This window comes from Bos mutus, chromosome 25, assembly GCF_027580195.1.
Source record: "Bos mutus isolate GX-2022 chromosome 25, NWIPB_WYAK_1.1, whole genome shotgun sequence".
NCBI classification, from domain to species: Eukaryota; Metazoa; Chordata; class Mammalia; order Artiodactyla; family Bovidae; genus Bos; species Bos mutus.
The window spans coordinates 2,580,474-2,605,345 of record NC_091641.1 but is presented as its reverse complement, the minus strand read 5'-3'; the positions used below and the strand labels follow the sequence as shown (position 1 = coordinate 2,605,345).

The window sequence follows — 24,872 nt, the reverse complement described above, 5'->3', positions numbered from 1 at the left end:
GAGACTGGGCTTGAGGTGCTCCATGCCCACCGTCCCCCCGCCTCCACCTTTCTGCAGGCCCACTTGTCCATGGCACTCCCCATCTGGTCCTGTGGATGCCCACCGTCCCCCCGCCCCCACCTTTCTGCAGGCCCACTTGTCCATGGCACTCCCCATCTGGTCCTGTGGGCCTCTGTGCCTTGGACTCCGGGACCCTCTCCCCAGCCCCCTCCACCCCAGGTGGTCCCATTGAGAAGCTCTGAAGGGGAGATAACTCAGGAGAGCAGCAGAGCCAGGAAAAGGGGAGCAATAGGAACAGAGGCACCAGAGACTGGCACCTGGACCTGAAGGGGCGGCTGGAGAAGGAGGCCTGCAGGGAGCTGGAGGCTGGAGGTGGCGTCACCGGGTAGGAGCTGGGGCTGTGCAGGAGGGGTGCGACTGGCCCCTTCCCCTGCAGCGCCAGCCTGTCCTCTCCTTCCCACCCTACCAGTGCTGCCCACTGGTCAAGTCCACTCCTAATGTGAGGGACAGGGGATGAAGTCAGTCAGGCACCAGAACCAGATAGGAAACAAATGGGGGAGGAGGTGGTGGTGATTTAGTTGCTAAGTCATGTCTGACGCTTGTGACCCCATGGACTATAGGCCGCCAGGGTCCTTTGTCCATGGGATTTTCCAGGCAAACATTCTGGACTGGGTTGCCATTTCCTCCACCAGGGGATCTTCCCAACCCAGGGATCCAACCTGGGTCTACTGCATTGCAGGCAGACTTTTAACTGACAGGGATTCTTAATGGACTGGGAAGCCCAAACTGGGGAGGGGGCAGGTGAAACAGAACTGACAGCTCATCCCTGTCTTCGAACCCTCCACCTCATCCGGCAGAGACCCCCATGGCACCGTGGCGTCTGCTCACTTGTCCTCTTGGCCTGTTCCCACCTGACCCCTTCCCTAAGAGCCGATTTCTTCCTCTGATCTCTGCGGATGTTCCTAGCTGTGGAGTCCACCAACTCTGCCCACTGGGCAGCGCCCCCCTGCCCAGTCCCTACCCGAGTCTCCTCCCTCAGCTGACCACCAGCCTCTCGAGGCCAAGGAGAGGCTGCCGTCCTGGGCCCTGTGGTTTCCTCCCCTCCCTGAGGGTCTCCTCCCCACACCTCCACCCCCGGAGCCTCTCCTTCGTCCTGCCCTGTGACAGGCAGAGTCCCCAAAGCTCGGCCCGTGCAGGACAGAGTGAGGGTCCACACGGAGGTCCCGGAGCCTTCCATGTTCAGCGTGTCACAGGTCGCAATGCGGCTTCCAGTCCTCCTCTGCCTCACGCCTATGAAGACTGCAGGGGCAAGGTGTGCTCAGGGCATCCGCCCACTCCTCTGTAGGAATCAAACCTGAGCCACTTGCCAGGCTCCTTAGTGTTTATTTGTTTTGGAATCAAATAAAATTCCCCACTCTTGTGATCCCACCCGATTCCGTTCCCACGCTCCACTGGACCTGGATTGGATGTACGGGCCTTGCCAACAGCCTCAGGCTGGCTGAGCCTCTGCAGGTGACCCCCTCCCTGCCCCACAGGCCTGGCATCACCTTTGTGCCTACTCAGGGCTGTCCCAAATAGACCACACTTGGGCCTTGCATGATCTGAAGTCACCTGGCCTTGACTCTGCCAAGCACCTAAGTCCTGAGCTGCCAGGGGTCACAGCTGGCTGCCCGAAGGTGCCTGTGGGCACAGACCCTGGGGCAGGACCCCTGCCAGGCAGGCCTGTCTTCACGGGGTGCTGGGGAGCCAGAGACCCAGCTTCCAGCCTTGACGCGCCTCCTCCCCTCCCCGTTTCCTGCATCTTGCAGTGATATTCCTCAAAACGTTGTGTGGCCCTGTGCTTGGGCTCCAAGAACTCAGCAGTCCTGGCCACTGGCCTCTCTGGCCACCTCTTCCTGTGGGTTCTCAACAGCATCCTTCGAGCCCTCTGAGGCCAGCCGCCCGACCCTTGCTTGTCCCTCATTCTCAACGGGAGTTTTTGGTCTGGGTATATGTCTACGCATTTACACTCAGCTAGTACGCGTTGTGCGTGGATGAACGTGGGACCCTGTGCTCACTCCAGTTGGTGGGGACTGGGGGAGATGGGGGCCCCGTGGCTCACCAAGCCCTAAGGATCTTGTCGAAGCGTGTGAGAACCTTCTGGGGGCAGAAGGGCTGCAGGACGAGGTGCGAAAACTGATGGGGGAGGGAGGCTAGCAGGGGTGAGACCAGCAATGGAAAAATCCAGGCCTGTGGGAGTCACTGTGTTCCCAAGAGAACCTGATGACCAAACCGCTGAGTCTAGACTCAGCTAAGGCGCCAGCCCCAGCCACAGGCAGGCTCGGCTTTGGGACCATCTGAATTTACATTGAAAGCGTTAGTTGCTCAGTTGTGTCCAACTCTTTTTGATCCCATGGACTGTAGCCCACCAGGCTCCTCCGTCCTTGGAATTCTCCAGGCAAGAATACTGGAGTGGGTAGCCATTTTCTTCTCCAGGGATTCCCGACTCAGGGATCGAAGCCATGTCTCCCGCATTGTAGACAGATTCTTTACCATCTGGGGCTTCCCGGATAGCTCAGTTGGTAAAGAATCCGCCCGAGGTCCAGGAGACCCCAGTTCGATTCCTGGGTCGGGAAGATCTGCTGGAGAAGGGATAGGCTACGCACTCCAATATTCCTGGGCTTCCCTGGGGGCTCAGCTGGTAAAGAATCCGCCTGCAATGCGGGAGACCTGGGTTCGATCCCTGAGTTGGAAAGATCTCCTGGAAAAGGGAAAGGCGACCCACTACAGTATTCTGGCCTGGAGAATTCCATGGACTGTATAGTCCATGGGCTTGCAAAGAGTCAGACACGACTGAGTGACTTTCATTTTCTTTACCATCTGAGCCACTGGGGAAGCCCTGAATTTACATTGAGGGCTCTCAAAACTCAGGGTTACACTCCTACCTGGCAGTGACAGAGAGCCCTGGGATCACAGTTATAAATGGAAACGAGACGTCAGTATTCCATGCTGTGGATGACTGGAGATGGACAAGGGGTTTGATACCATTTGGGGACATGAGAAAATCTAGATGTACCCAGTGCTGCCAGTTGCCTGGCTCTGCAAGGGGTGGCTGATGGGCCAGAAACACAAGGACCATCTGAGGAAGGGAGCCCAGTCCCACTCGAGACCTCTGCCAACACAAGACCATCTGGGGAGAAAGGGAGGGTGAGCGGGCCTGCACTGGGGCTGGTCCGCCCTCCAGCCTGCTGCTTGTGAGCCAGAAAGAGGGAGGAGAGAGAGGCGGACGGGGCCTGCCAGGGCCTGTGCGGCTCAAGAGAGCAGGAAGCAGCAAGAATGAGAAAAAGAGAGACCCAAACTGGACGTTGCCCCTTCGCCCAGCCAGCACTAACCTTGAGCTGGAGGTCTTTCTCTTGGGGGTGCTGAAAGGGGGCTGATGGAGAGACTTCCTCTATGATCCAGCGGCTAAGACCCCACGCTCCCGGTGCAAGGGGCCCAGGTTCCATCCCTGATCAGGGAACTAGATCCCACAAGCTGCAACAAAGGTCAAATATTCCCGGTGCCGCATCTAAGACCCGGTGCAGACAAATAAACATTTTTAAAAGGGTGAGAGGCTCGTGGAGGTGGGCTGGGCAGAGGGGAAGCAGCAGGGGGAAGGGCTGGCCTCAGCATGAACTCCTCCTGCACCTGCAGGTCTGGGGAGGGGAAACACAGCAAGGAGGGGTGCAGGGCCTCCCGGCCCAGAAGACGGCAAGTCCTGGAGTCCTAACTGTGAGAGCCATATGGGGACGTGGTGAGGAGGTCCCCATGCCTTCAGGGGACAGGTGGCATTTCAGCCCAGCCTGAAAGATGGCTGGAGACTGGGATGCAGTGGGGACAGGGGAGACCAAGCCTGAGCAAGACCTGTTGGCTGGAGGGACAGGTGGGGGGACTTGAGGCAGGTCTAGGGAGGGGGCAGGGCCCCATGACAGCTGGCAGCCCACAAAGGCATCGGGCAGAGGTGGGTCATACTTGTTAAGATGGATGGTGGGGGTGGGAATGGCAGGGGTCCAGGTGGGTGACCGGGTGCTGTCCAAAGGGTGTTGAGGTGACCCAGGTGGAAAATGGCAGGGCTTCAAGGTGACAAAATATCTTAATCCATTTGGGCTGCTATAACAAAGTCACTATAGATGGAGGGGCTGAAACATTTATTTCTCTCAGTTCTGGAGGTTGGGAAGTCCAAGATCAAGGTGTTGGCAGATTCAGCATCCAGTGAGAACCTTCTTCCTGGCTCAGAGCCAGGGCCCCCTCGCTGAGTCCTCACATTGGGAGAAGGGTGAGTGATCTCTCTGGAGGTCCCTTTATAAGGGCACTAATAGCCTTCATGAGGACTCCACCCTCATGACCTAATCACATCCCACAGTCCCCCTCCTCCAAAATGATGGAATATATTACATTGGGGGTTAGGCTTCAACATGTGAATTCGAGTTGGGGGTAAGGGGCAGACCCAAACATTCAGTCTCCGGCACAAGATGAGAGTTAAGCTATGGAAATGGGAATGGCCAATAGCGGGGGATCCTGATCACTTTGGGAACATCTCTTGGTTCTGCGATTGTGATGCTGCTGTGATGGACTCTGCCCATCATCCTTGCAGAGGGAGCCCCTCCCTGCCCCAGCCCCCTGTCAGATGCCTGCACCTGCCTGGGTGTCAAGTCCATTCTAGCACCTCACCCAGCAGTTCAGGGCAAGCGTAGTTATGCTGGGCCTGGGGACAGAGCAGAGGGCAGAAAGGAAGAGCAAACAGCTTCCCCCCCAAACCGCAGCCTGGGTACAGACAGAAATGACAAAAATGTCTGCCAATCAGGGGCAGAGGTTCAGGTCCAGGCAGAGAGGAACAGGCAGCGGTGGAGTGTGCACTGCAGACAGAGGAGGCACAAGCCAGGTGTGCAAAAGACTCCCTTCTCCACCAAACTTTTAGTCTGAGCCTCATCCACCTTGGGGCTCCCTTGTCTGTCTCTGCATTGCCCAGTTTTAGCAGAAACCCTATCAAGTCAGTTTTGCCAGAATCCTCACCCTGGTATCAGATCACCGTCATATCTGATCAGAGTCCTCACCCCCACCATTCCCTAGGTGATGTCTGAACACCCTGGCCTGCCTTCAGCAAGAATCCTGTCAGGTCTGTTTAACCAGAACTCCCCCCACCCCGCCCCTGATGTTCCTTTCCTCTTAGTAATTTTCCATCTAGCAGCTTCCTCCTACCTTGCACATTGGCTGTGAATCTCTGCTTGTCCTTGTGGTGTTCGGGATTGAGTCCGCTTCTATTCTGAGCCCTCTTTTCTCCTATTGCCTTAGGTCTTGAGTACAGTTTGTTTTTACTGCTTTGATCACTGTCCGGCTCTGGCTCTCTCTGACGGTGGCACTACTGTCCTCTCCCTCAGGCAGGGGCGTGTGGAGGCTGGTTGGAGACATTGGTCAGCACTCCTCAGTGTCAGACTCTTTGCCAGCCCACAGCATGAGAACCCAGAAGGAATCCAGGGGGGCTTCCTGCAGGAGGTGTCAGCTAAGCAAGGCCTAGGAGCCTAGTGTGAGTGAGCTCTGCCCAGCTGGGGGACCAGCCCCTGAAGTCAGTCTGCACCTGGGGATGAGTCTGTGCAGAGGTGGGGCTTACTCAAAGCCCATATGCTCAGACAGAGCCATCCTGGATCTCACAAATTCCAAATGTCTCATAACTCCCACATGCCCGTGTCCCTGCTGGTGAACCACAGGAAGGCTGACACTCAGAATGAATTCATGACAGGCACTGGATGGCTGACAGCCTCCTCAACATCAGCATGCCCCGTGGAGGGCAAGGCAAGAACTAGGCAGATGATACCCCCACTCCCGCCGTGAACTCTTATTTCATGCATGCATTTTCATATACATCCCCCAAGCTGTTTACAGACATACAGAGTGGACATTTTATTAAAGCAAAAGTATAAGATTTGTTTATTGGAAACCATTTGATTTCTTACATCTAATTTTGATGAGCTTAAAATTTACTCCTTGGGAATTCCCTGGCGGTCCAGTGGTAAAGAAATCTGCCTGTGTTGCAGGAGACCTGGGTTCGAACCTTGGGTCCGGAAGATCCCCTGGAGGAAGGAATGGCAACCCACTCCAGTATTCTTACCTGGAGAATCCCAGAGACAGAGGAACCTGGTTGGGCTATAGTCCACGGGGTCACAAAGAGTTGAACATGACTGAGCAACTCAGCATACACACACACCAGTGGTTAGGACCCTAGGCTTCCAAGGTGGGGGGCATGGGTTCAATCCCTGGTTGGGGAACTAAGATCTCTGCATACCACACGGTGCGGTCAAACGTAGAAACTAAATAAAGTTACTTCTTTTTCAGGCGAATTTGAATGGTGCTGCCAGCACCAAAGGGAGAAATCAGGGGTGGAGTGCTCCACGTGGACTTACTGAGCCTTAGATCTTTGGAACGTCCAAGTCTAGGAGACTGAGTCCTCAGGTTCAGAGCTTTGGGGAGATACCTGTATGGTGGCTGATGTCACGGCCTTGGATAGAGTCACCTGGAACCCTACCAGACTCGACCTGCAAGGGAGAATCCTAAGGGCATCACTATGCCCTTCTACCATCTGGGGCCTCACAAAGTCCTCTTTTCTACAATGTCTAAACTTTTAAACCTTGGGATAGTAGAAAGCCTTATCTCATAGAAAATCCAACCAGAGGAAAGAGTATGTGTTGGTTTCTTGCTTTAGATGCAACAAATATATTCCAAGTGCCTACTGTAGGTTAGGTTCGTTTGCATGTAATATTTTACCTGCTTGACATACAACAACCGGGAACAATGGATACTCTTGCTTCCTTGTTACAGGTAAGGGAAGTTGTCACGTAGTAACTGGCAGCCAGAATTCCAATTCCCAAGTCCTCACTAGAGGACCATTGCTAGTTTCTAAAAGATGCCAAGCTGACTCAAAGGAAGCAAAGACAGTACTAAGGGTTGAACTCTTTTCTGTTTTATAGATTTGACTTTACCTTATTCCCTGGAGAGTCTTCATTTTACCAGAGACTTCTGAGCTTAGCCAGCCAGTCCCTGATATGGCATAAGTACAGCCCAGGGTCAGTCCAGAGATACTTACTGGATAAGAAAGAAAAATGACAGCCTTCCCTACTGCCATTAATGTGACTAACACATCCCAAAGAGACAGGAAGGACTTCATACTTAGCTCCTCTGTTTCACACCAGTGCCCAATATAGGTAAAACCTTGAGCCCTTTCCCAGGCCCCTCATAGAAACAACCCTCTCTTTACCTTTTGCAAACCCTTGGAGATGTGATCATTATATGAAAAGTTGAGACTAATTATACTCTCAGTAATTTGGGGGCGGGGGTTAATTTTTTCCCACTGTATTTTTTTTTTCACTTGATGAGCCAGCCTTGTAAGGTCTGAACTCCGTTACAAAATTCCTCAAGTCAAACTCCTTAATGTTCTTGTCTTTAATTTTCCCTTGATATCTCTCAACACACATGAATTAGTCACGTCTAACTGGCTGCCAGCACAGAACAGACAAGGTGTGATATAAATCCAGAAAAGCAGAGCTCCCCTGTGACTTAGGGTTAGGGTTAGGGTTAGGGTTAGGGCTCAGGACAGAACCTGGTAAAGGCTGACTCAGGACAAAGAAACACTCGATTTGGTGGCTGAAAATGCTGGGAGGAGGTGGGGTGGAGACCTCGCCAGGGCCAAGGCTCTGAGGGAGCCTGCCTCCCCGCTATAAAGCCGTGGACCTGGAGTGGGCTATCTCCACTGGGAAGAGGGACACATTTTAAAATTTGTTCCAAGGTACCATACACGTGGTATTGGTCCTGCATACACCTGCGTGAGTCACCTCTGGAAGTTTGTCACAAAGTCAGAAGGAGGAGGTAAGAATCGAGAGGCAAATTTCCTGGGGCTCCTTCTCAGGCCTGAGAGGACACAGAAGCATGTCTTTTTATTTCATTTATTTTTGGCTGTGCTGGGTCTTTGTTGCTGCACGGGCTTTTCTCTAGTTGTGCCGAGTGGGGGCTACTCCAGCTGCAGTGCTCGGGCTTCTCATTGTGGCGGCTCCTCTTGTTGGGGAGCAAGGGCTCTAGGGTCCTCTAGCCTCAGTAGTTGCGGCTCCCGGGCTCTGGAGCACAGGTTCAATACCTGTGGCGTGTGCACTTAGTAGGTCTGCAGCATGTTGGATCTTCCCGACCCAGGGATTGAACCCGTGTCCCCTGCATTAGTAGGTGGACTCTTTACCACTGAGCCACCAGGGAAGCCCCAGAAGCATGTCTTAATCTCCAGCCTAAAATGCCACCCACTCTCAGCCCCTCGCCTTCTAGATCCACTCCCAAGTGTACTTTCCTGTTTCCTGCCTGGAGGTATTAGCCAGGACTTGCAGCTCCTTTGGCAAATAATCCCTCCCCACTCTTGGCAGAGCCAGCATTGCCCCAGCCAAGCCATGCTGGGCCTAGGACCTCATTATAGGAGGACAAGTAGTGTCTTGAAAAACACCTGCCTCAACCGTCTCTGGACAAGGTAAGAGGCACAGCTGATGCTTTTAAACTACATTTTCTTTCTTTCTTTGCTGCATCAGGTCCTTGTTGCAGCATCGTGCAGGATCTTTCGTGGCAGCTTCCAGACTCTAGTTGTGGCACACGGGCTTCAGGAGTTGCAGCACGCAGGCTTAGTTTCTCCATGGCATAGGGGATCTTAAATTACCTGACCAGGGGTCAAGCCTGGGTCCCCTGCATTGTCAGGTGGATTCTTAACCACTGGACCACCAGGCAAATCCCCAGAGCTGGTGTTTTTAGCCAGGGAAATCAGGCCACTTTCACAGGCCCATAGAGTTGGGGGGAATGTGTGCTCAAGGACATCCCCAATCCTACCCAGGTTTCATTCCTCTTGCCTCAGGCCCCGTCCCCAGTCTTTGGTAGTCGGTCCTCGGCAGGAGGAACTTAGTTTCTTTACGGCACAGAGGCCTCCTGACTGACCCTCTGGGCCTTCAGCTGATAACTGTGATCCCGAGCCTCTCTTTCACCCGCATCATGGCTTCAGTGGTGCTCAGCAAAACCAACCCATCCCACAGTCCCTAGAATAACCATTCTCTAGCGTATCCCAGGTCCTCAGGATGAGGACATGAGCTGGGCAGCCCCTCTCAGCTGGTATCCTGTCCTGTCCATCATGATAGCAGTCAGGAGTCACAACAGGGAGAGCCTGTTGCTGCGATGGGAGAGTGGTCCAAGCCCACGGTCCCCACCTTAGACTCCACTTCCTAAGCCCACTGTCAACACCATCAGTCTGAAGGTGGGCTCCTGACAAGCAAACCCTGAAACAAGGATTATAGGCGTGAGTGATTTATTAAGGCCCTGCTCCCAGTGAGTATCTGAGTAAAGGAAATAAGACCACAAAGGAGAAGAAGCAGAGTAAGGGCAAGTCTCAAGGCAAACCCTGCAGAGATGCTCGCATGGGATCCCACAGACAAGCTTGGCCATGATCCATGCCTCCGAGCAGTGCTGGCTGGAAGAGGAGGAGCTTGGTTTGAACACCTGTCTTTCATTGGCCAAGAGCCACCTTGGGGAGGCAATCCCCAGGTACATCCAGCTCTCCACACACGTGGGTCAAGAGGCTTCAGCAGCCCCTAGGGTCATCCAGCAAAGAAGAGCTGAGGGCAGGAAGGTTGAAAGCAAAAGCTGGAAGACAAGGGGAGACAAAGATGGTAAAAAGGCATCTGAGAGCATTTGACTGTTGAGTCTTAGAGCCAGGGACTCTCAGGGCTGGCAGGGGCCTCAGTCCTCACGACACCCCTCCAGGTGACCCAGCACACTCGCCACTGTCACCAGCAGTCCACACTACCGTTGGACTGGACGGCTTCAAAACTTGTCCGGAGGAGATGCCCCAAACCGGCTTCCTCCAGCATCCACTTTCTGGTCCCCGTCCCTCCCAGGAGAGTTTTACTGAATAAGCCCATCCCTGGCCAAGAATCTCAGGCTGGAAGGAAGGGTCTGGGGTGCAGAGATGGGCATGGTTCTGAGTACGAAGTTGTCTGCTTCTAGAGCAACGGGCAAAATGTGACAAAGAAATGAAGCCCCGTAAAATCCAGAGGTGAAAACACAAAGACAGGACAAGCTATTTCCTCATTTTTGTTTATTTTGTTTCTCACTTACCAACATGTTGGTAAAATGGAGCAGGCTGTGTTAGTAAAGGAGAAGCAGGGAGGGGAGTCAGGCAGCGTCTAAGGAGCCACGTGGGGGAGTCAGGAGCAGGAAGGGCCGGAAGGACCAGAGATACCAGGTGCCCCCACAACATCATCCTGCCCTCCCACAAGACATGGAGATTGCTGCTGCTCCGACCCCCAGACGTTTACAAAATCGCCATAAAGAGCATTTCTGTTGCCTCCTGTCCTTGTCTCCCGTATTCTCCTTCTGACCCCCAGAGACGAGGCAGGGTCTACTCAGGCTGGCCCTCTGCGCGGCCTGGCCTGAGAGAACCTGCCCCTGCATCTCAAGGTCCCAGCCCCTAAGCCGCAGTGGGTGTACTGGCTTCTGAGAAGGCAAGGCAGGTGGGGGCTACAGGGAGGTCTTTGGGAGTGATGGAGGGACCACCCCTTAGGGCCTTGGACAGCACTCACAGGATGCCCTCTGCTTCCGCCCCCCAATTCTATTCAAGAGGATTTAGGGACCGCCTGTGAGCCTGGGAATACCCCAGCGCCTGCCTGGGAGGTCTTGTTTGGGTGCGGCCCTGGAGGCAAGGTTTCACCTGCACCCAGAGTGGACTTCCTGGCCTTTGCACATTGACCCAGTGGGACCCTGTGTTCATGAACACAAAACATTTACATGAGGATTTCGTCCACCCTGATGAACTTTCATTCGCGGAAGTATTTTCAAGGCAAAAGCCACTGAGGATAACTGAATGCCTTGATCAGCTTTCTACGTAGTGCAGATAAATTTCCTCTTCCCCCATGAAATAATTTTCACCAGGACCCTTTTACGTGTGTTATACCACGTATGTCGGCTTCCCTGGTTAGTGTTGGAGCTCTGTCGAATGTCACCCAGCGTCTCGACCTGCCGTTGGTTTTCCCCCGTGGCTCTCAACTCCAGTCAAGTCCAATTTCTCTGGGAGAGAAACTGGCCAACTTCTCAACCCATTCGTACCCAAAGACGACCCTGAACCATGTGCTGTGGGCAGTAATGTGCCACCTCCGTGCCGCTTTAGCCTCGTCGATATCCTCCCGTGGAGTGTTTCCGAGGGTGAATCGGTCCGTCACTCAGTTGGCCCGGAAGAAGGATGCCAGCGATATTCCAGGATGTTGCGGCACGTGGTCAAGACTTCCAAGCGCGCGGTGCTTCCCGGGTGCGGGGGAAGCGGCGCCCTCCCCGACCTCAGCGCCCTCGTCCCCAGCCCCGACCCGGGGTCAGGGCGCCTTGTCCGCCGCCGGCTCGGCACGCGGGCGCCCGGCGGCCACGCGCGCACCGCGGAGCAGGCCGAGGCCCCGGGAGCGGCCGGCGCCGTGCAGCTGGCGCTCGTGGCGGCGGATCTGAACCTTGTGGCGGAAACGCTCGCCGCAGTCCTCGCAGGCATAGGGCCGCTCGCCAGAGTGCGTGCGGCGGTGGCGCAGCAGGTTGGAAGAGACGCTGAAGCGCTTGCCGCAGTCGCCGCAGGCGTAGGGCCGCTCGCCCGTGTGCGTGCGCTGGTGCTGCACGAGTGCCGAGCTCTCGCTGAAGCGCTTGGCGCAGTACGGGCACGCGTAGGGCTTCTCGCCTGTGTGGATGCGCTGGTGCGTCACCAGGTTCGAGTGCTGCGAGAAGCTCTTGCCGCATTCGCCGCAGCGGTGCGGCCGCTCGCCCGTGTGTGTGGCCTGGTGCCGCACCAGGTCCGTGCTGCGGCTGAAGCCCTTGCCGCACTCCCCGCAGATGGTCGGCCGGTCCCGGGCGCGCCGCCGCCGCCGGGGCGGCCGGGCCGGCGTCAGGGCCGCGCCGCTCGGCGGGCCCGGGACAGCCACTATGGAGGGCGCCGACACGGCCGCTGGCAGCACCATCAGCTCCTGCAGCACCACGTAGCCCGGAGGCGCCACCACCACCGCGGCAGGCGCCCCCGCAGCGGCCGGCACCAGCTCCAGCTGCAGCTCGGGCGGCACAGGGGTCAGCTCCAGCTGCAGCTCAGGCGGGTGTACCCCAGGCTCCACCGGTGTCAGCTCCAGCTGCACCTCCGGCGGCTGCGCCAGCGGCTGCGCCAGCTGCTGCTCCAGCTGCTTCTCCAGCTGCTGCAACTGCTCCTGCAGTTGGAGCTGCAGCTGCCGCTGCTCCTGCTGCCGCTCCAGCTCCTGCCGCTGCCGCTCCAGCTCCTGATCAGACTCCACGTCCACCGGCATGAGCTCCAGCTCAACCTCCTCCTCCTCCTCCGGCCCCAGAGGCCGGGGCTGTAGCTGCTGCTGCAACTGCTGCTGCTGCTGCAGCAACAGCTCCAGCTGTTCTTGCTGCTGCTGCAGCAGCTGCAACTGTTCCTGCTGCTTCTGCAGCTGCTGCTGCAGCTCTAACTGCTCCTGCTGTGGTAGTAAGTGTTCCTGCTGCTGTTGCTGCTGCTGCCGCTGTAACTCTTGCTGCTGCAACAGCTGTTGCTGCAACTGTTCTTGGTGCTGGAGCTGTTCTTGCTGTTGATGCAGCAGCTGACACTGTTCTTGCTGTGGTTGCAGTGACTCCTGCTGTGATTGTAGCTGCTCCTGCTGTGGTTGTAATGGCTCCTGCTGTTGTAGCTGCTGTGGCTGCTGTACCGCTTGCTGCAGCTGTTGTACCGCTTGCTGCGGCAGCTGTGGCCATCCCTGCTGTAAGTCCTGTTGCAGCTCCTGCTGCAGCTGTGGCAGCTGCTGTTCTTGCACTTGCCTCTCCTCTGATTGTTCCTGCCGCTGCAGCTGCTTCTGCTGCTCATACTGCACACACGGGGGCTTTTCCTGCAGTTCCTGCCGCTGGAACCGTTCCTGCCGCAGCCGTGACCGCCGTCGCACCTGCCTGTGCTGCTCCCGTGACTGTTTCTGCCGCGGCATAAGCCGAAGCCGTGGTTTCAGCGGCCCCTGTTGTTCAGACTGGGGTTCTTCCTGCAATTCTGGCTGCGGTTGGGGCAGCGGCTCTTGCCCATCTTGCTGCTGCTGCTGCGACTCTGGCTGAGGTCCTGACCCTTGGTTGTGTGGTTGCGGTTGTGGCTGCTGCTCTGGCCACTGTTTTAACTGTCGGGCTTGCAGCTTCTGCCGTCCTGACGCAGTCTCCTCAGCGACTTCACTGGCCCGCTTGGGAGCTGAGACTGCTGGCCGAGGTGGGCTGCTCCTCCTCTCCTGACTCTCACTCCCACCGCTGCCACCTGGAGTGGGAATGGCAGGAAGCCAGGAGAGAAAGATCTGGAGTCAGCTCTCTGGTTCAGACTCCCATGATGTCCTTCCTTACCCTCTCCCATGTACAGTCACTCTATGATACGCTCCTGAGCCCTCAGCAGGGACCCCCAGAACACGGGACCACGTGACAATGGCAGCAGGATAGAAAGAGAAATGCCCAGCGGTGTGGAGTTGGCTTAGAAATGTATCCAAGGGACAGCTAGCTGGTCACATCACTCTGGACCCCAGGTCCCCAACCTCTCCTCGGGGCCTTCTTCCACACAGGCTCGATGCTTAGACCTTGGCAGTGACACCACTCTGGGTGCCTGGGGCTCCCCAACACCACTCCCCGAAAAGTCCTTTGGGCCTAACCGCCATCTGAGAGGAATCTGTGAATCTGCCATTCCCATGGCTAAGCCACAAGCCCATGCTGAACTCTGACCTCAGTCAAAGGTCACACTCGAAACAAATGAAACTCACCCTCTCTGTACATAATACAGAATTTCTGTCAGGCTGCCTGGAAGTGTTTCCAAAGCAGTTTCTAAAAATCACCGAAGTCAGAGAGAACATGAGGTTTCCAGGTGGGAGGTGCCCGGTAATTCTACCAAGTAGCAGCTGGCTAACCTCCTGCAGGTTCAGGGCCCTCCTGGTCTGGAATATACCTTTGTCATCCCCACACTGCCAGCTTAATGAGTCAAGCAGGAAGGGCCCCGGCATCACCCTTAGTAGGTACTTGAAAAATCCCTCTCCCTGTGGGTTAGGAATTGTCTTGAAAATTAGCAAGAAGTTTGGAAATATTAATACCAAGGATACAACTAGCTCCATTTGAAATAGCCTTTAGACTGAAAGTGGTCTGCTTGTTTGTTTGTTTTTTGGCTGTACCACTCAGCATGTAGGATCTTAGTTCCCCAACCAGGAGTGGAACCCGAGTCCCCTGCATTAGAAATGCAGAGTCTCAACCACTAGACTGCCAGGGAAGTCTGAGGCTGGAAGTAGTTTTAGGCTGTTAATTCTCGGATGGAAAGGAACAATTCACAGCCCCAAGTCTACATGGCGACTGGCCAGTTACTTAACGCCTGGGAACCTGAGTTTCCCCATCTGCTTAAAGGAGCTAAACCCCTTTCTGGGAAATTGCGAAAAACTAGAGGGAATAAACACACAGCCCCAGCATGGTGCACGATGTAGAGAAAGCTCGGCGATACAGGACTCACCTCATTGCTACATGTCACAAAACCCGCACGCAGTGTCTCACTCTGAGCATACTGCTGTGCTATCAGAAAATCCAAAGAGGCCTTCTCCATTCCCAAGTCTGATTCAACATCTGTTTTTCCCATAGCATCGTATTTTCAACTTTGGAATGGGAAGTAGAGGTTTGGTTGACCCAATTTTGCTTTCTGGCTGACTTTCCAGGAATATACTGATTTCATAAAATCAAGGGATATCTACATGTAAATAATTCCCTCTTAGAAAACCTATTCCCAAGACCCTTCGCTTAGGCTAATGGATCAGTGAGTGCATTTTTCTTACACACTCACACCAGGTGGGAGTATGCGGGAAGTGAGGGAAGACAGACCATCACAGACAACCTGTTGTCTTGGCAAATCCAAGGTCACATGGGCACTCCCTCCTCCTACCACCTCTGGGGCAGCCGGGACTCATCACCCCTCTGGGTAGGTCCTCTCATTTCTAGGACAGTGCTTGGCCAAACGACCACTCCCTGCTTCTCACGGCATTTGCACACTCTTACCAACGATATTTTGGTAAATGTATACTGAAGTGTCATCGGATGTGCCTACTCTCGCGAGATTTTTGTCAGTTGAGTATTTAAGCCAAGAGTCCTGGGAATTCCCTGGTGGTCCAGTGATTAGGACTCTGAGCTCTTACTGCAGAGGGTGTGGGTTCGATCCCTGGTCGGGGAACTCCGATCTCACAAGCTACATGGGGAAGCTGGCGGTGGGGGGTGGAGGGGGGGTGTGTGTGTGGTGGAAGGCCAAGGGTCCTAGTTGGGTCCACACATCCCCATCCGATGCCTCGTCCCTTTGGTCCTTTTCATGTTCTGTTCAACCCTGCCCAGCCCCTCACTCAGTGCTCTCAAAGCACAGAGTAGGGAGGTGGCTCCCGTGAGCATGGCCGCCTTGGGAGATTTGCCGAGAGTGGGGAGCGGGGCAAGTCTTGGAACGTTCTTCGAGGCCACATTTGCCTCCGGGAAAAAGGAGAGAAAGATGGATGGAAGCAGGCAGAAGTCAAGGAAAAGCGGACAAGACCAGAGGCCACAGAGAAAAGAAAAGCCAAACAACCAGCGACAAGGGTGCCCCTCAGCCCCTGAATTCAATCTGGGACCTTAAGTCACAGGGAGGAGAGTGGAAGGAAACGGAGGTTGTGAGCCCTGGGAACCAGCAGCACGCGTCCAGGTGGGGATGGGGGCTGAGAACGTGCGCACTGCCAGACAGCCCTCACCAGAAACACTGCAGCCTGATGGTGGCTTCAGAAAACCCTGAGGTGACCCTGCCGATGTGAGGGCGTGCAGCCTCCCCGCCACACCCCAGACAGACGGCTGCTTGCCAACCTTCAGGGCTCCCTCTCAGCAGGCCTGGGGCTTGGTCAAAGGATCCTCGCCAGGGACCTGAGGACCATCTCCTGGTTCAGGAGGTCAGAGGTGTCCCCCACCCTTAGCCCCTTACCTGAGGGGGTGTCGGGCCCCAGGCCCCCATCTTTAAGACGGCGAGGCTTCCGCACGAAGGTCTTGGTTGCCCGCCTCACCTTCATCCTGGCGGTCAGACCAAGATCCTGGGGAGCCCGCTGTGCTGAGGGGAAGGAAGGAAGCTGTTCAGACTGGCGGGGAGCCCCGGGCCAGGGGCCCTGATGCCTTGCTGCCTCAAGTCGGCAGCTCACCCCTGCCGGAAAGGAGGACAGTGTGGTCCACGGCCGGGAAAAGGATGAGCGAGGGCAGCCTGGAGGCCCTGCTCCTAGGGCCAGCTCCCTGCACAGGGAGTCCTGACTCTCCTGACTTTGTGCAGGGCCCACGTCCAGCCTCCTGCCTGGGGCAGCTCTTGCAGCTGCTCATCACCGATGATGAGAGACAATGGCTAGGTACACTCCCAGAAGGGATGTTTGGGGAACTTTATAGGAAAAAAGACTTGTTTGTCCATCTCCATCTCACATTCCCCTGGCCCCCTCAAAACATGAACAAGTCTGTTCAATTCCCTGGTCTCTTGCCTCCCAAGCTGCTCTGGGGATTGGACCAGTCTTCCCAGGTCACCAGCAGACCGCCAGTTCTGGGCCATGTGAGTCCATCCAGGTGCTACCTCAGTTCCCAGGACGCTAGGTTCCCAGAGCACTACAAGCCCTGCAACTGGAGGGCTGCGGGCCTGGCCCTGTGCCCCAGCGCTCCTGAGGTCTGCAGGGCTCCCCGCCCCTCTCCAGCGTCCCCCCGCCCCTCTCCAGTGTCCCCCCAGGGTCCCTGTGGCGGTATCCTCGCCTCCTAAGAGGATGACTCCAGGTCCCTCTAGCTTCCAAGAATCCAGCCCAACCCTCTTAAGAAAAGCCTCCCTGGGTTCGCCCTGCTGACCTACCCTCCTGGGCCTCACCTGGCACAAGCATCGCCTGCTCTGCGGGCAGCCTGGGCACTAGGGGAGGTGTGGTCAGCAGGGAATGGAAGGTGAAGGCCAGAGCGTTTAGCCAGCTCCTTCGCCAGGTGCCCCCATCCAGAAAGAGCCGGGGAGGCGCTGGGCCACCCGGGGAGGCGCTGGGCCACCCGGGTGGGCTTTCTGGTCACTTGGGACGGTCTGTTGCTGTCAGGGTTGCCGAGGTCGCCCTGGGCCAAAAGAAGGGGGGCAGAGCAGAGTTCAAGAGCAGAAGTTGGTGTGGGCCCCCTGGGGCGTGGGGCGGGGGCGGGGGGAAGGCAGGGGGCGGGGTGGAGGGGTGTAGACAGAGCCCCGAACCAGCGCGGGGCTCAGGGCGGGACCATTGCGGGCGCCGAGGGCGGACCGGGGGCGGACCTGGTGGGCGGTGGACCGGTGTCGTTTCAGCCCAGGGCAGCGCGGGGCCGGCCAGGGATCTGCCCGCCGCCACAGGTGCCAGGAGCCGGCGGGCGGGCGGCCTGGGCCGGGCCGGGCCGCGCGGAAGGCGGGCGGGGGGCGGGCGCCGCGGCCGGGCCGGGGTCCCCGTGCGCTCGCCCGCCCGCCCGAGCGTGCGACAGGCCGGCCGTGCGTCCGAGCGGGCAGCTGCCGGGCCGGGGGCGGGGGCGGGGGCGGCGGGGGCCGGCACAGGAAGTCCCCCCGGCATCCGCATCCTGTCCCCCGCGCCCCGGCCCCCGCCGCCGCCGCCGCTCTAGGCCGCCGCGAGCTCGGTGGGCTTAACCCTTCCCGGCCCGGCCACTCACCCCGCGCGGGGGGCGCGAGCCGGGGGCGCCGGGGCCGGGCGCAGCGCGCTCCGCAGCATCTCCGGGTGTGCGCGTCCGCGCGCCAGGGTTGGCGACCGTCGCCGCGCGAGTGGGGAGGCTCCCAGCCGGGCTCGGCAGCCCGCTGAAGGGCAGGCACGGCACCGGGACAAACGGGGTTCAAGTCGCACTCAGTTAGGTGACGCTCGGTTCACGAAGCCCCATCCCGGGCCGCTGCGCACACCCTAGAGAGGCCTCTCCTTCGTCCCCCCTAGACCCATGTCCTGGATGTGGCGGGGATGGGCCTGGGGGCGCGGGGAGTTGTGGCCGGCAGTCAGGTGGGCGTGGACCCCAAAGGACCAGATGGGGCCGTAGGGGCCACCCTGGCCAACTGGAGAGCTAAGCTTGGCTCTCTCTGCGCCCTTGCGCTGTGCGTACCGCCGCGTGGCCAGGCCCCCTCGCCACCCCCACCCTCCGCCCTCCCCAACCCCCTCCTCAGCCTCTCAGGGCAGCCGCCCTCCCTGGTGGTGCCGAGCCGCTTCCCCACGGGTCAGGAGGGGTCCCTGTGTCTCCATATCCCGCCCCTTTGCTACTCTGTTCTCTCTCATCTGGAGAGGGGCTGACGCTGAAATCGGGATGCTCCAGTTCTCCGAAAACCCAAAGCACTGGCCGCAGATGCTCCTGGGGGGAGCACGGGGGTGCCCCACTGGAGGGGGACAGGGGTCCTACTGTGGTCACAGCCCCTCCCCCCTTACTGTCTCCACGCTCACATAACTGCCACACCTGTGGCCCCCTTGTTCCGATTTTGGATTCTTCCAGGCCCTTTGGGAGTGGAGATTGGGGCTTCCCCTCTCGCCCTTGCCTGAACCGCCTACACTCTGTCTGGCAGCTTCACCCCAGATGAGGTGCTCCAGAGGGCAGGGACCGCATCTGCCTCCGTAGAGGAATAAGCGCAGCGAGAGCCCATCTTTGGAGGCGGAAAAATCTGGGTTCCCAAGGGGGGCTCTTCCAGCCGTGTTAGGAGGCCAATTATGGCCTTCCATTGGGGCGGTGGGACCGCACCCCACTAGCCGGGTGTCTGGGGGTGAATGAACTGGCTCCCTCCTGCCCGGGGCAGGCGTGCCCCTTCCTCTGCCTGGGAGAGTTGAGAGCAAAGCTATTTCTGCCTCCTCCTGCCTCCTGGGAGACCTCAAGCCCAGAGGATCCACTCCCCGCCCCTGAATTTTTAACCTCCCCCCTCTGCTGCCTTCTTTCCAACAGCGCTTGCTCATTCCCACAGCTCTCTCATCTTAAAACAGGCACCGCCCCCCCAACCTTGCTCTCTTGCCCTTGGTGCCAAACTTGCTGGAAAGATGCCCCATGATAGTTCTGTCCATACCCCCATCGTCCTGACCCCCCTTCCCTCTCTGCAGCCTGGCCTCTGCCTCGTCACTGCACTCAGACAGCCCTGCCTGATGTCACCAGTGACCTCCACTGATCTCTCAGTTCGTCCCACCTCTAGGCAGCTTTGCTAGGAGAGCACTCTTGGTTCCCCCTTCTTCCCCACGTACCACCTTTGCAGGCTCTCTTCCTTCACCAGGCTCATTGCCCACCCTTACATCGTGCCAACCTGCACTCAGGTGTCTTCCCGGGGCAGCTCTCCCCAAGAACATTTCTCTGGTCCACACCTGAGCACTGGCTTGACCAAAGCTACCACCCTTTCTTTTGCTTTCTTCCTCTTCTTCCCTTTAATCTTTTTTTTTTTTTTCAAATTTTTCTCTTTTTTTTTGCTGCACCATGCAGCAACACGCAGGATCCTTGCTCCCTGATCAAGGACTGAACCCAGGCCCCCTGCAGTTAGAAGCATGGAGTCCTAACCACTGGACTGCCAGGTAAGTCCCTGTCTTACTTACTTTCTTCTTCTTTTTTTTTAATCAAGGTAACACGTATACCAAGTTGAGTAAATCAAATAGTTCTACAATATCTGCAGCAACAAGAAAAGTTTCTCCTCACTTGTGAGTCCACTCCCATTTCTTCAGATCTCTCTTGCCATGTTTCTAAATATTGTGCTTCTAACGCTCTTACTTGCTTTTTCCAGTTTAGATCATATCTATTGACATCCCACTCTGGAAGGTGCTGGTTAAACTGTTTAAACCACACAGAGACATGCATACTTTCCCTGCCATCCTCCCATTGTCTAATCATTTGTCTGGTCTTTATCCTGTTTTCTGAGTGAGAGCTTCAAACTCTGGTGGCTCAGACGGTAAAGAAACCGCCTGCAATGCAGGAGAACCAGGTTTGATCCCTGGGTCAAGAAGATCTCCTAACAAGGGAATGGCTGCCCACTCCAGGAAATCCCATGAACAGAGGAGTCTGGCGGGCTACAGTCCATGGGGCCGCAAAGAGTCGGACTCCACTGAACACACAGACACGCACTCAGACAGCCATCAGTGTAAGTGCTTTCCCAAATTCTGTGAGTTGATCTAACGCATTAACGAACCCGAGTGGGTCACAGGAATCCTGACTTTGTAGCCAGCTGGTCGGAAGTGCAGGGGGCCTGGGAACATCCAAACGTGAGGCCAGCGTATGAGGTCAGGGCGGTGTGTGCTGGGCTTGGTTGCAGCATGCAGGATCTAGTTCCCTGGTCAGGGATGGAACCTGGGCCCCCTGCACTGGGAGCAGAGTCAACTGCTAGACCACTGAGGAAGTCACTTTCCTCTTCATTGCTTTTTGGCTTCGGGTATTGCTATTGCGGATGTCCAGGGCCATTTTGATACCCAGTCCTTTGCACATGACTGATACTTTCTCTCTGTGCTGTGTGCTCAGTCGCTCGATTGTGTCTGACCCTTTGTGACTGCATAGACTGTAGACTGCCAGTCTCCTCTGTCTGCAGGATTTTCCTGGCAAGAATACTGGAGTGGGTTGCCATGTCTTCCTCCAGTTTTTCTCTCTGGAAGCTTGTAGATATATATTTTTTAAACCTGTATTCTGAAATTCGCTCGTGGACACTCAGGCAGCCACTTCAATCTGGAGACTCATGTTTATCGGTTCTGAGAAGTGAATTTGAGTAATTTCTTTGATTGTGTTCCCCTTGGTTTTCTTTTCTCCTTTTCTGGAATTTTGATTTTTTCAGATATTGGACCCTCTGTTCCACTCCTCTCAATTTTAACTTCTCTTCTATTTGTCATCACTTAACCTCTCGGTACACTTTCTGGAGGCTTTTCTCTTCATTTTCTTCTAAGCGTTCTGTTGAATGCTTTTATTTCTGGTATTCTGTCTTCCATTCCCCAGAGCTTTCTTATTCTCAAGCTCTTGCTTTTCTCATGCGTGCTGTTCTTGTTTCATGATTCCAGCGCTTGCTCTCATCTCTCTGAGGACAGTGAAGTTTGTTCCTGCTCCCTCTGTCATCTTTGTTTGCTCCACTTGTTCCCCGCCTCCCTCCAATGTGTCTATTTCATTTCTTCTGTTGGAGGATTTCCTAGGATGCTGGCTGACCCTGGGCAGTTTGGTCATGTGTGTGGTCATTAAATCCCCCTTGCTTTCAAGATGAACTCTCCCTGCCTTTGGTTTACTGGCCCCAGGCTTATGCCAGTTCTGGCTCAGATTCTGGAGTTGGGTTTCATCAGGGCTCATTGGTTCATGGGTTCACCTTCAGGCAACCCCGTGGTGGTTGCCTCAGCTGGGCCATGCCTGGATCAAGGATGGATCCAGGGCCTCAGGGGTGAAGTCAGGACGCTATCACCAGCAGGAAAGGGGGGCTGAATTGTGGATGGACAGAAACAACAGATCCATCATAACTGGAATGTATTGGTATTTATTCACAATGCGTTTACACGGTCCAGATCCTAATATACACATTGACTTTCAACAACTTGCTCTTTTTTTTTTCTCCCTAACCTGGAACTGAACCTGAGCCCACAGCTGTGAAAGCAGAGTGCTAACCATTCGAGGGACTTAGCATGGGTGCACACAATCCACTCCAGAGGAGGGGCCCAGCTTCCCTGAAGGGGCTGCCTGTCAAACACTTGCCCCCAAAGAGGTCCTTTGTCAAGAAGGAGACAGATGACTGGTTGTGTTCAGTCGCTCAGTCGTGTCTGACTCTTTGCAATTCCATGGACTGTAGCCCCCCAGGCTCTTCTGCCCATGGAATTTTCCAGGCAAGAATACTGGAGTGGGTTGCTGTTTCCTACTCCAGGGGATCTTTCTGACCCAGGAATCGAACCCTCGTCTCTTTTGCCTCCTGCATTGACAGGCGAATTCTTTTACCATTAGCGCCACCTGAGAATCCCAGATGACTGGTGTTAGTCGTTCAGTTGTGTCCAACTCTTTGTGATCCCATGGACTGTAACCCACCAGGCTCTTCTGTCCATGGGATTCTCCGGCGAAGAATACTGGAAGGCAATGGCTAATAATTCTGCCACATACACTTGCTCCAGCTTCCCTGGTGGCTAGTGGTAAAGAATCTGCTTGCCATTGCAGAAAATGTGGATTTGATCCCTGGGTCAGGAAGATCCCCTGGAGAAGGGAATGGCAACCCACTCCAGAATTCTTGCCTAGAAAACTCCATGGACAGAAGAACCTGGCAGGCTACACTCCCTGGGGTCACAATGAGTCAGACATGACTTAGTGACAAAGACCAAACCAGATGCTTGCTTGCCACACTTTTTTTTTTTTAACAGCTGACAATATGATGGGCAAAAATTACCTCACTGCTCTAATTTGCATTAACAAAATTAAGTGACATTGAACAGGATTTTATAAGTTGAAGGAGGCATGTGCTCACTCAGTCATGTCCAACTCTTTGTGACCCCGTGGACTGTAGCCCACCAGGATCCTCCATTCATGGGATTTTCCAGGCAAGAGTACTGGAGTGGGGTGCCATTGCCTTCTCTGGTAATTCACAGTTACCTAGTAATTTCCCCCTGTCGTTTCCCATTTGTCTTTTATGCCATTAACCATGACTGTTTTAGTCCAGCTGTGACACTGGAAGACTTTTTGAACCTGTTTCTGTCAGTTGCATCTGCTGGTCCCCACTGTTGTTCATCTCTCACTGGACATCAGTCGGTCTCCTTGGACAGTCATTGGTGGGTTGAGCCCAGGATGACTGACTTTCCTCCAGAGAATGTGTGTTTGCTCCTCGAGGGCAGCGGGGAGGACTGCAAGCCCAGGAAGCCCTAAGGACTGAGGTCACGGCAGGCAGAGTCCCGGGGTGACCAGTGCTGTCAACCCAGGGTGAGGACTTGCCCCGCCCCTTACTTCTTAGGAACCAGACTCCCCTTTGGCTTTTCCCAGGCTCCACTCAGCTCGAGGGCAACATTCCCTGCCGTCTTCTGTTCTTCTTCAAGGTATATCCCAGGGGTTCCAGCAGAACGGAGAGTGGGTCTCCTAGTAGATCCCCACTTAAGCCCTTCATCCTTGGGGCCCTCAGGGGCACAGGTGCCTTTGTGCCCCTTACCTGCTTTCACTTACCATCTGCCCTGGATCTTGTCTTTGGCCGTGCCGCATCTTTGTTGCTACACGTGGACTTTCACCAGCTGCGGTGAGCGGGGCCTACCCCCTAGTTTCAGCACGCGGGCTTCACATTGTGCTGGCTTCTCTTTTGTGGGGCACAGGCTCTAGGTGCCAGGGCTTCAGTAGCTGCAGCGCAGGAGCTCAGCAGTTGCGGTTCCTCGACTCTAGAGCACTGGCTTAATAGTTGTGACGCTCAGGCTTAGTTGCTCCTCGGCAGGTGGGGTCCCCCTGGCCCAGGGATGGAACCTGTGTCTCCTGCATTGGCAGGCGGATTCTTTACCACTGACCCCCCAGGGAAGTCCCTGAGCTGGATGTTCTTTATAACCCGCTGGTTTGTCAGTAGGTCATTGTATGTTTTCCAGTGTTTTAAATTAAAGCAGAAGTGTTGGCTGAAAAATCTAACCCATCACTACCAGAAATAGAAGTTCTAAAATGCACTTAAAAAATTTACTTGTAATTAGACAAGTAACATGTGAATACACCATCCTTATAAAAACAAACTGTGTGTGGTTATCGGCTGGTACGTATGCCAGACCCAGGCTTCTTTTACTTACAGGAGTCAGGGACTAATTCAGTCTTGTCCTTCCTTACGACTCAGAATATTTTTTTAAATTGAGTTAAAAAATAAAAATTGAAACTTTAAAACTGTGTAGACAAGGAAAGGCCTCCTTTGGCTGTCACCCAACGTCCATTATCTTCCCCAGAGGTTTCCACTGTTTTTGGCTTAGTACATACCATTTAAAAAATATACTTATTTATTAGGCTGTATTTACTTATTTGGCCGTGGCAGATTTTTGAACTGACGCAGGGATCAACCCAGTGGAAGCATGGCATCTTAACCCCTGGACTGCCAGGGAAGCCCCTCTTTTCTATGAATTTTCTGTTCATTTCCTTCACTCAATTTAAAAATTGGAATGTCTTTGGATCAGTGGGTAATTTCTTATACATTCTGTGTAGTTTGTTTCCCCTGATGCCTAATATTTTCTTATGTATCAATTTTTAATGGATGTAAAACACCATTGTAAAGAAAAAAAAAGATGGTGCAAGTGCCTGGCACATAATTACTTAACAGGAGGCCCATCATTTGTAATTGCCCACATACTGCTAAAAATACCACAGAATAAATCTGTGCCTCTAGTGGCTTTGTTTCCTACATGTTTTCTTTTTTTTTGCAAAATCACCTGAAGTCTGAGTGGAGCTGAGACTATGTAGCCCTGGAGATAAATGGTGACGTCCACCTTCTGGGACACAGCCAGGTTCAGAGGCCCTCTAATCAGGAAGTGTTAGGAGAGCCCCTTTTGCACCCTTTACAGAAACACTCGGTATCAGAGTTGACACCAAGAACCAGCAAGTGCTAATCTTAGTCCCGTGGCTGTGTCCCACCGAGAGAGATGGAAGCAGATACTTGACTTCGGCTCCTGCTTCAACATCAGATTTGTCCATAAACAGAAAACCATGAGGATAATGAAATCAAAGGAAAGGACATCTTCTTTAGTTCATGGCTCTCAAAAGCAATTTAAAAGCAGGGTCCTGCTAGGCTTTGCTTGCAGACCAGCTCCTACACATGGCTGGGGTGGTGGGAGCCTGGCACGAGGGCCTAGAGCTCACGTCCCTGAGACAGCACCTGTGGTCATGGTCACCCACATCATGGACTTGCGACCAAGGCC

General features: G+C 55.1%; 1 protein-coding gene across 2 annotated transcripts; it reads right to left on the bottom strand.

The window, feature by feature from the left end:
* Positions 1-10,106: 10,106 nt before the first annotated feature.
* On the bottom strand, positions 10,107-17,606 carry ZNF853 (zinc finger protein 853). 2 transcript variants are annotated; one of them, XM_070362378.1, is made up of 4 exons: positions 17,336-17,606; positions 16,925-17,151; positions 16,019-16,141; positions 10,107-13,327 (listed from the first exon to the last, which is right to left on the bottom strand). In XM_070362378.1, the coding sequence occupies exons 2-4, from the start codon at positions 16,935-16,937 to the stop codon at positions 11,391-11,393; spliced, it is 2,073 nt and encodes a 690-aa protein (XP_070218479.1). In that variant the 5' UTR covers positions 16,938-17,151; positions 17,336-17,606; the 3' UTR covers positions 10,107-11,390. The 2 variants fall into 2 exon arrangements, with proteins under 2 accessions (XP_070218479.1, XP_070218480.1); XM_070362379.1 differs by having other exon boundaries at positions 16,019-16,136.
* Between the last annotated feature and the right edge of the window lie 7,266 nt (positions 17,607-24,872).

Excerpts from the sequence above, each read along its gene's own strand:
- ZNF853 (XM_070362378.1), bottom strand. Across the intron at positions 13,328-16,018 it reads GGGGCCCGACACCCCCTCAG|GTGGCAGCGGTGGGAGTGAG; the intron begins GTAAGGGGCTAA and ends TTCCCACTCCAG.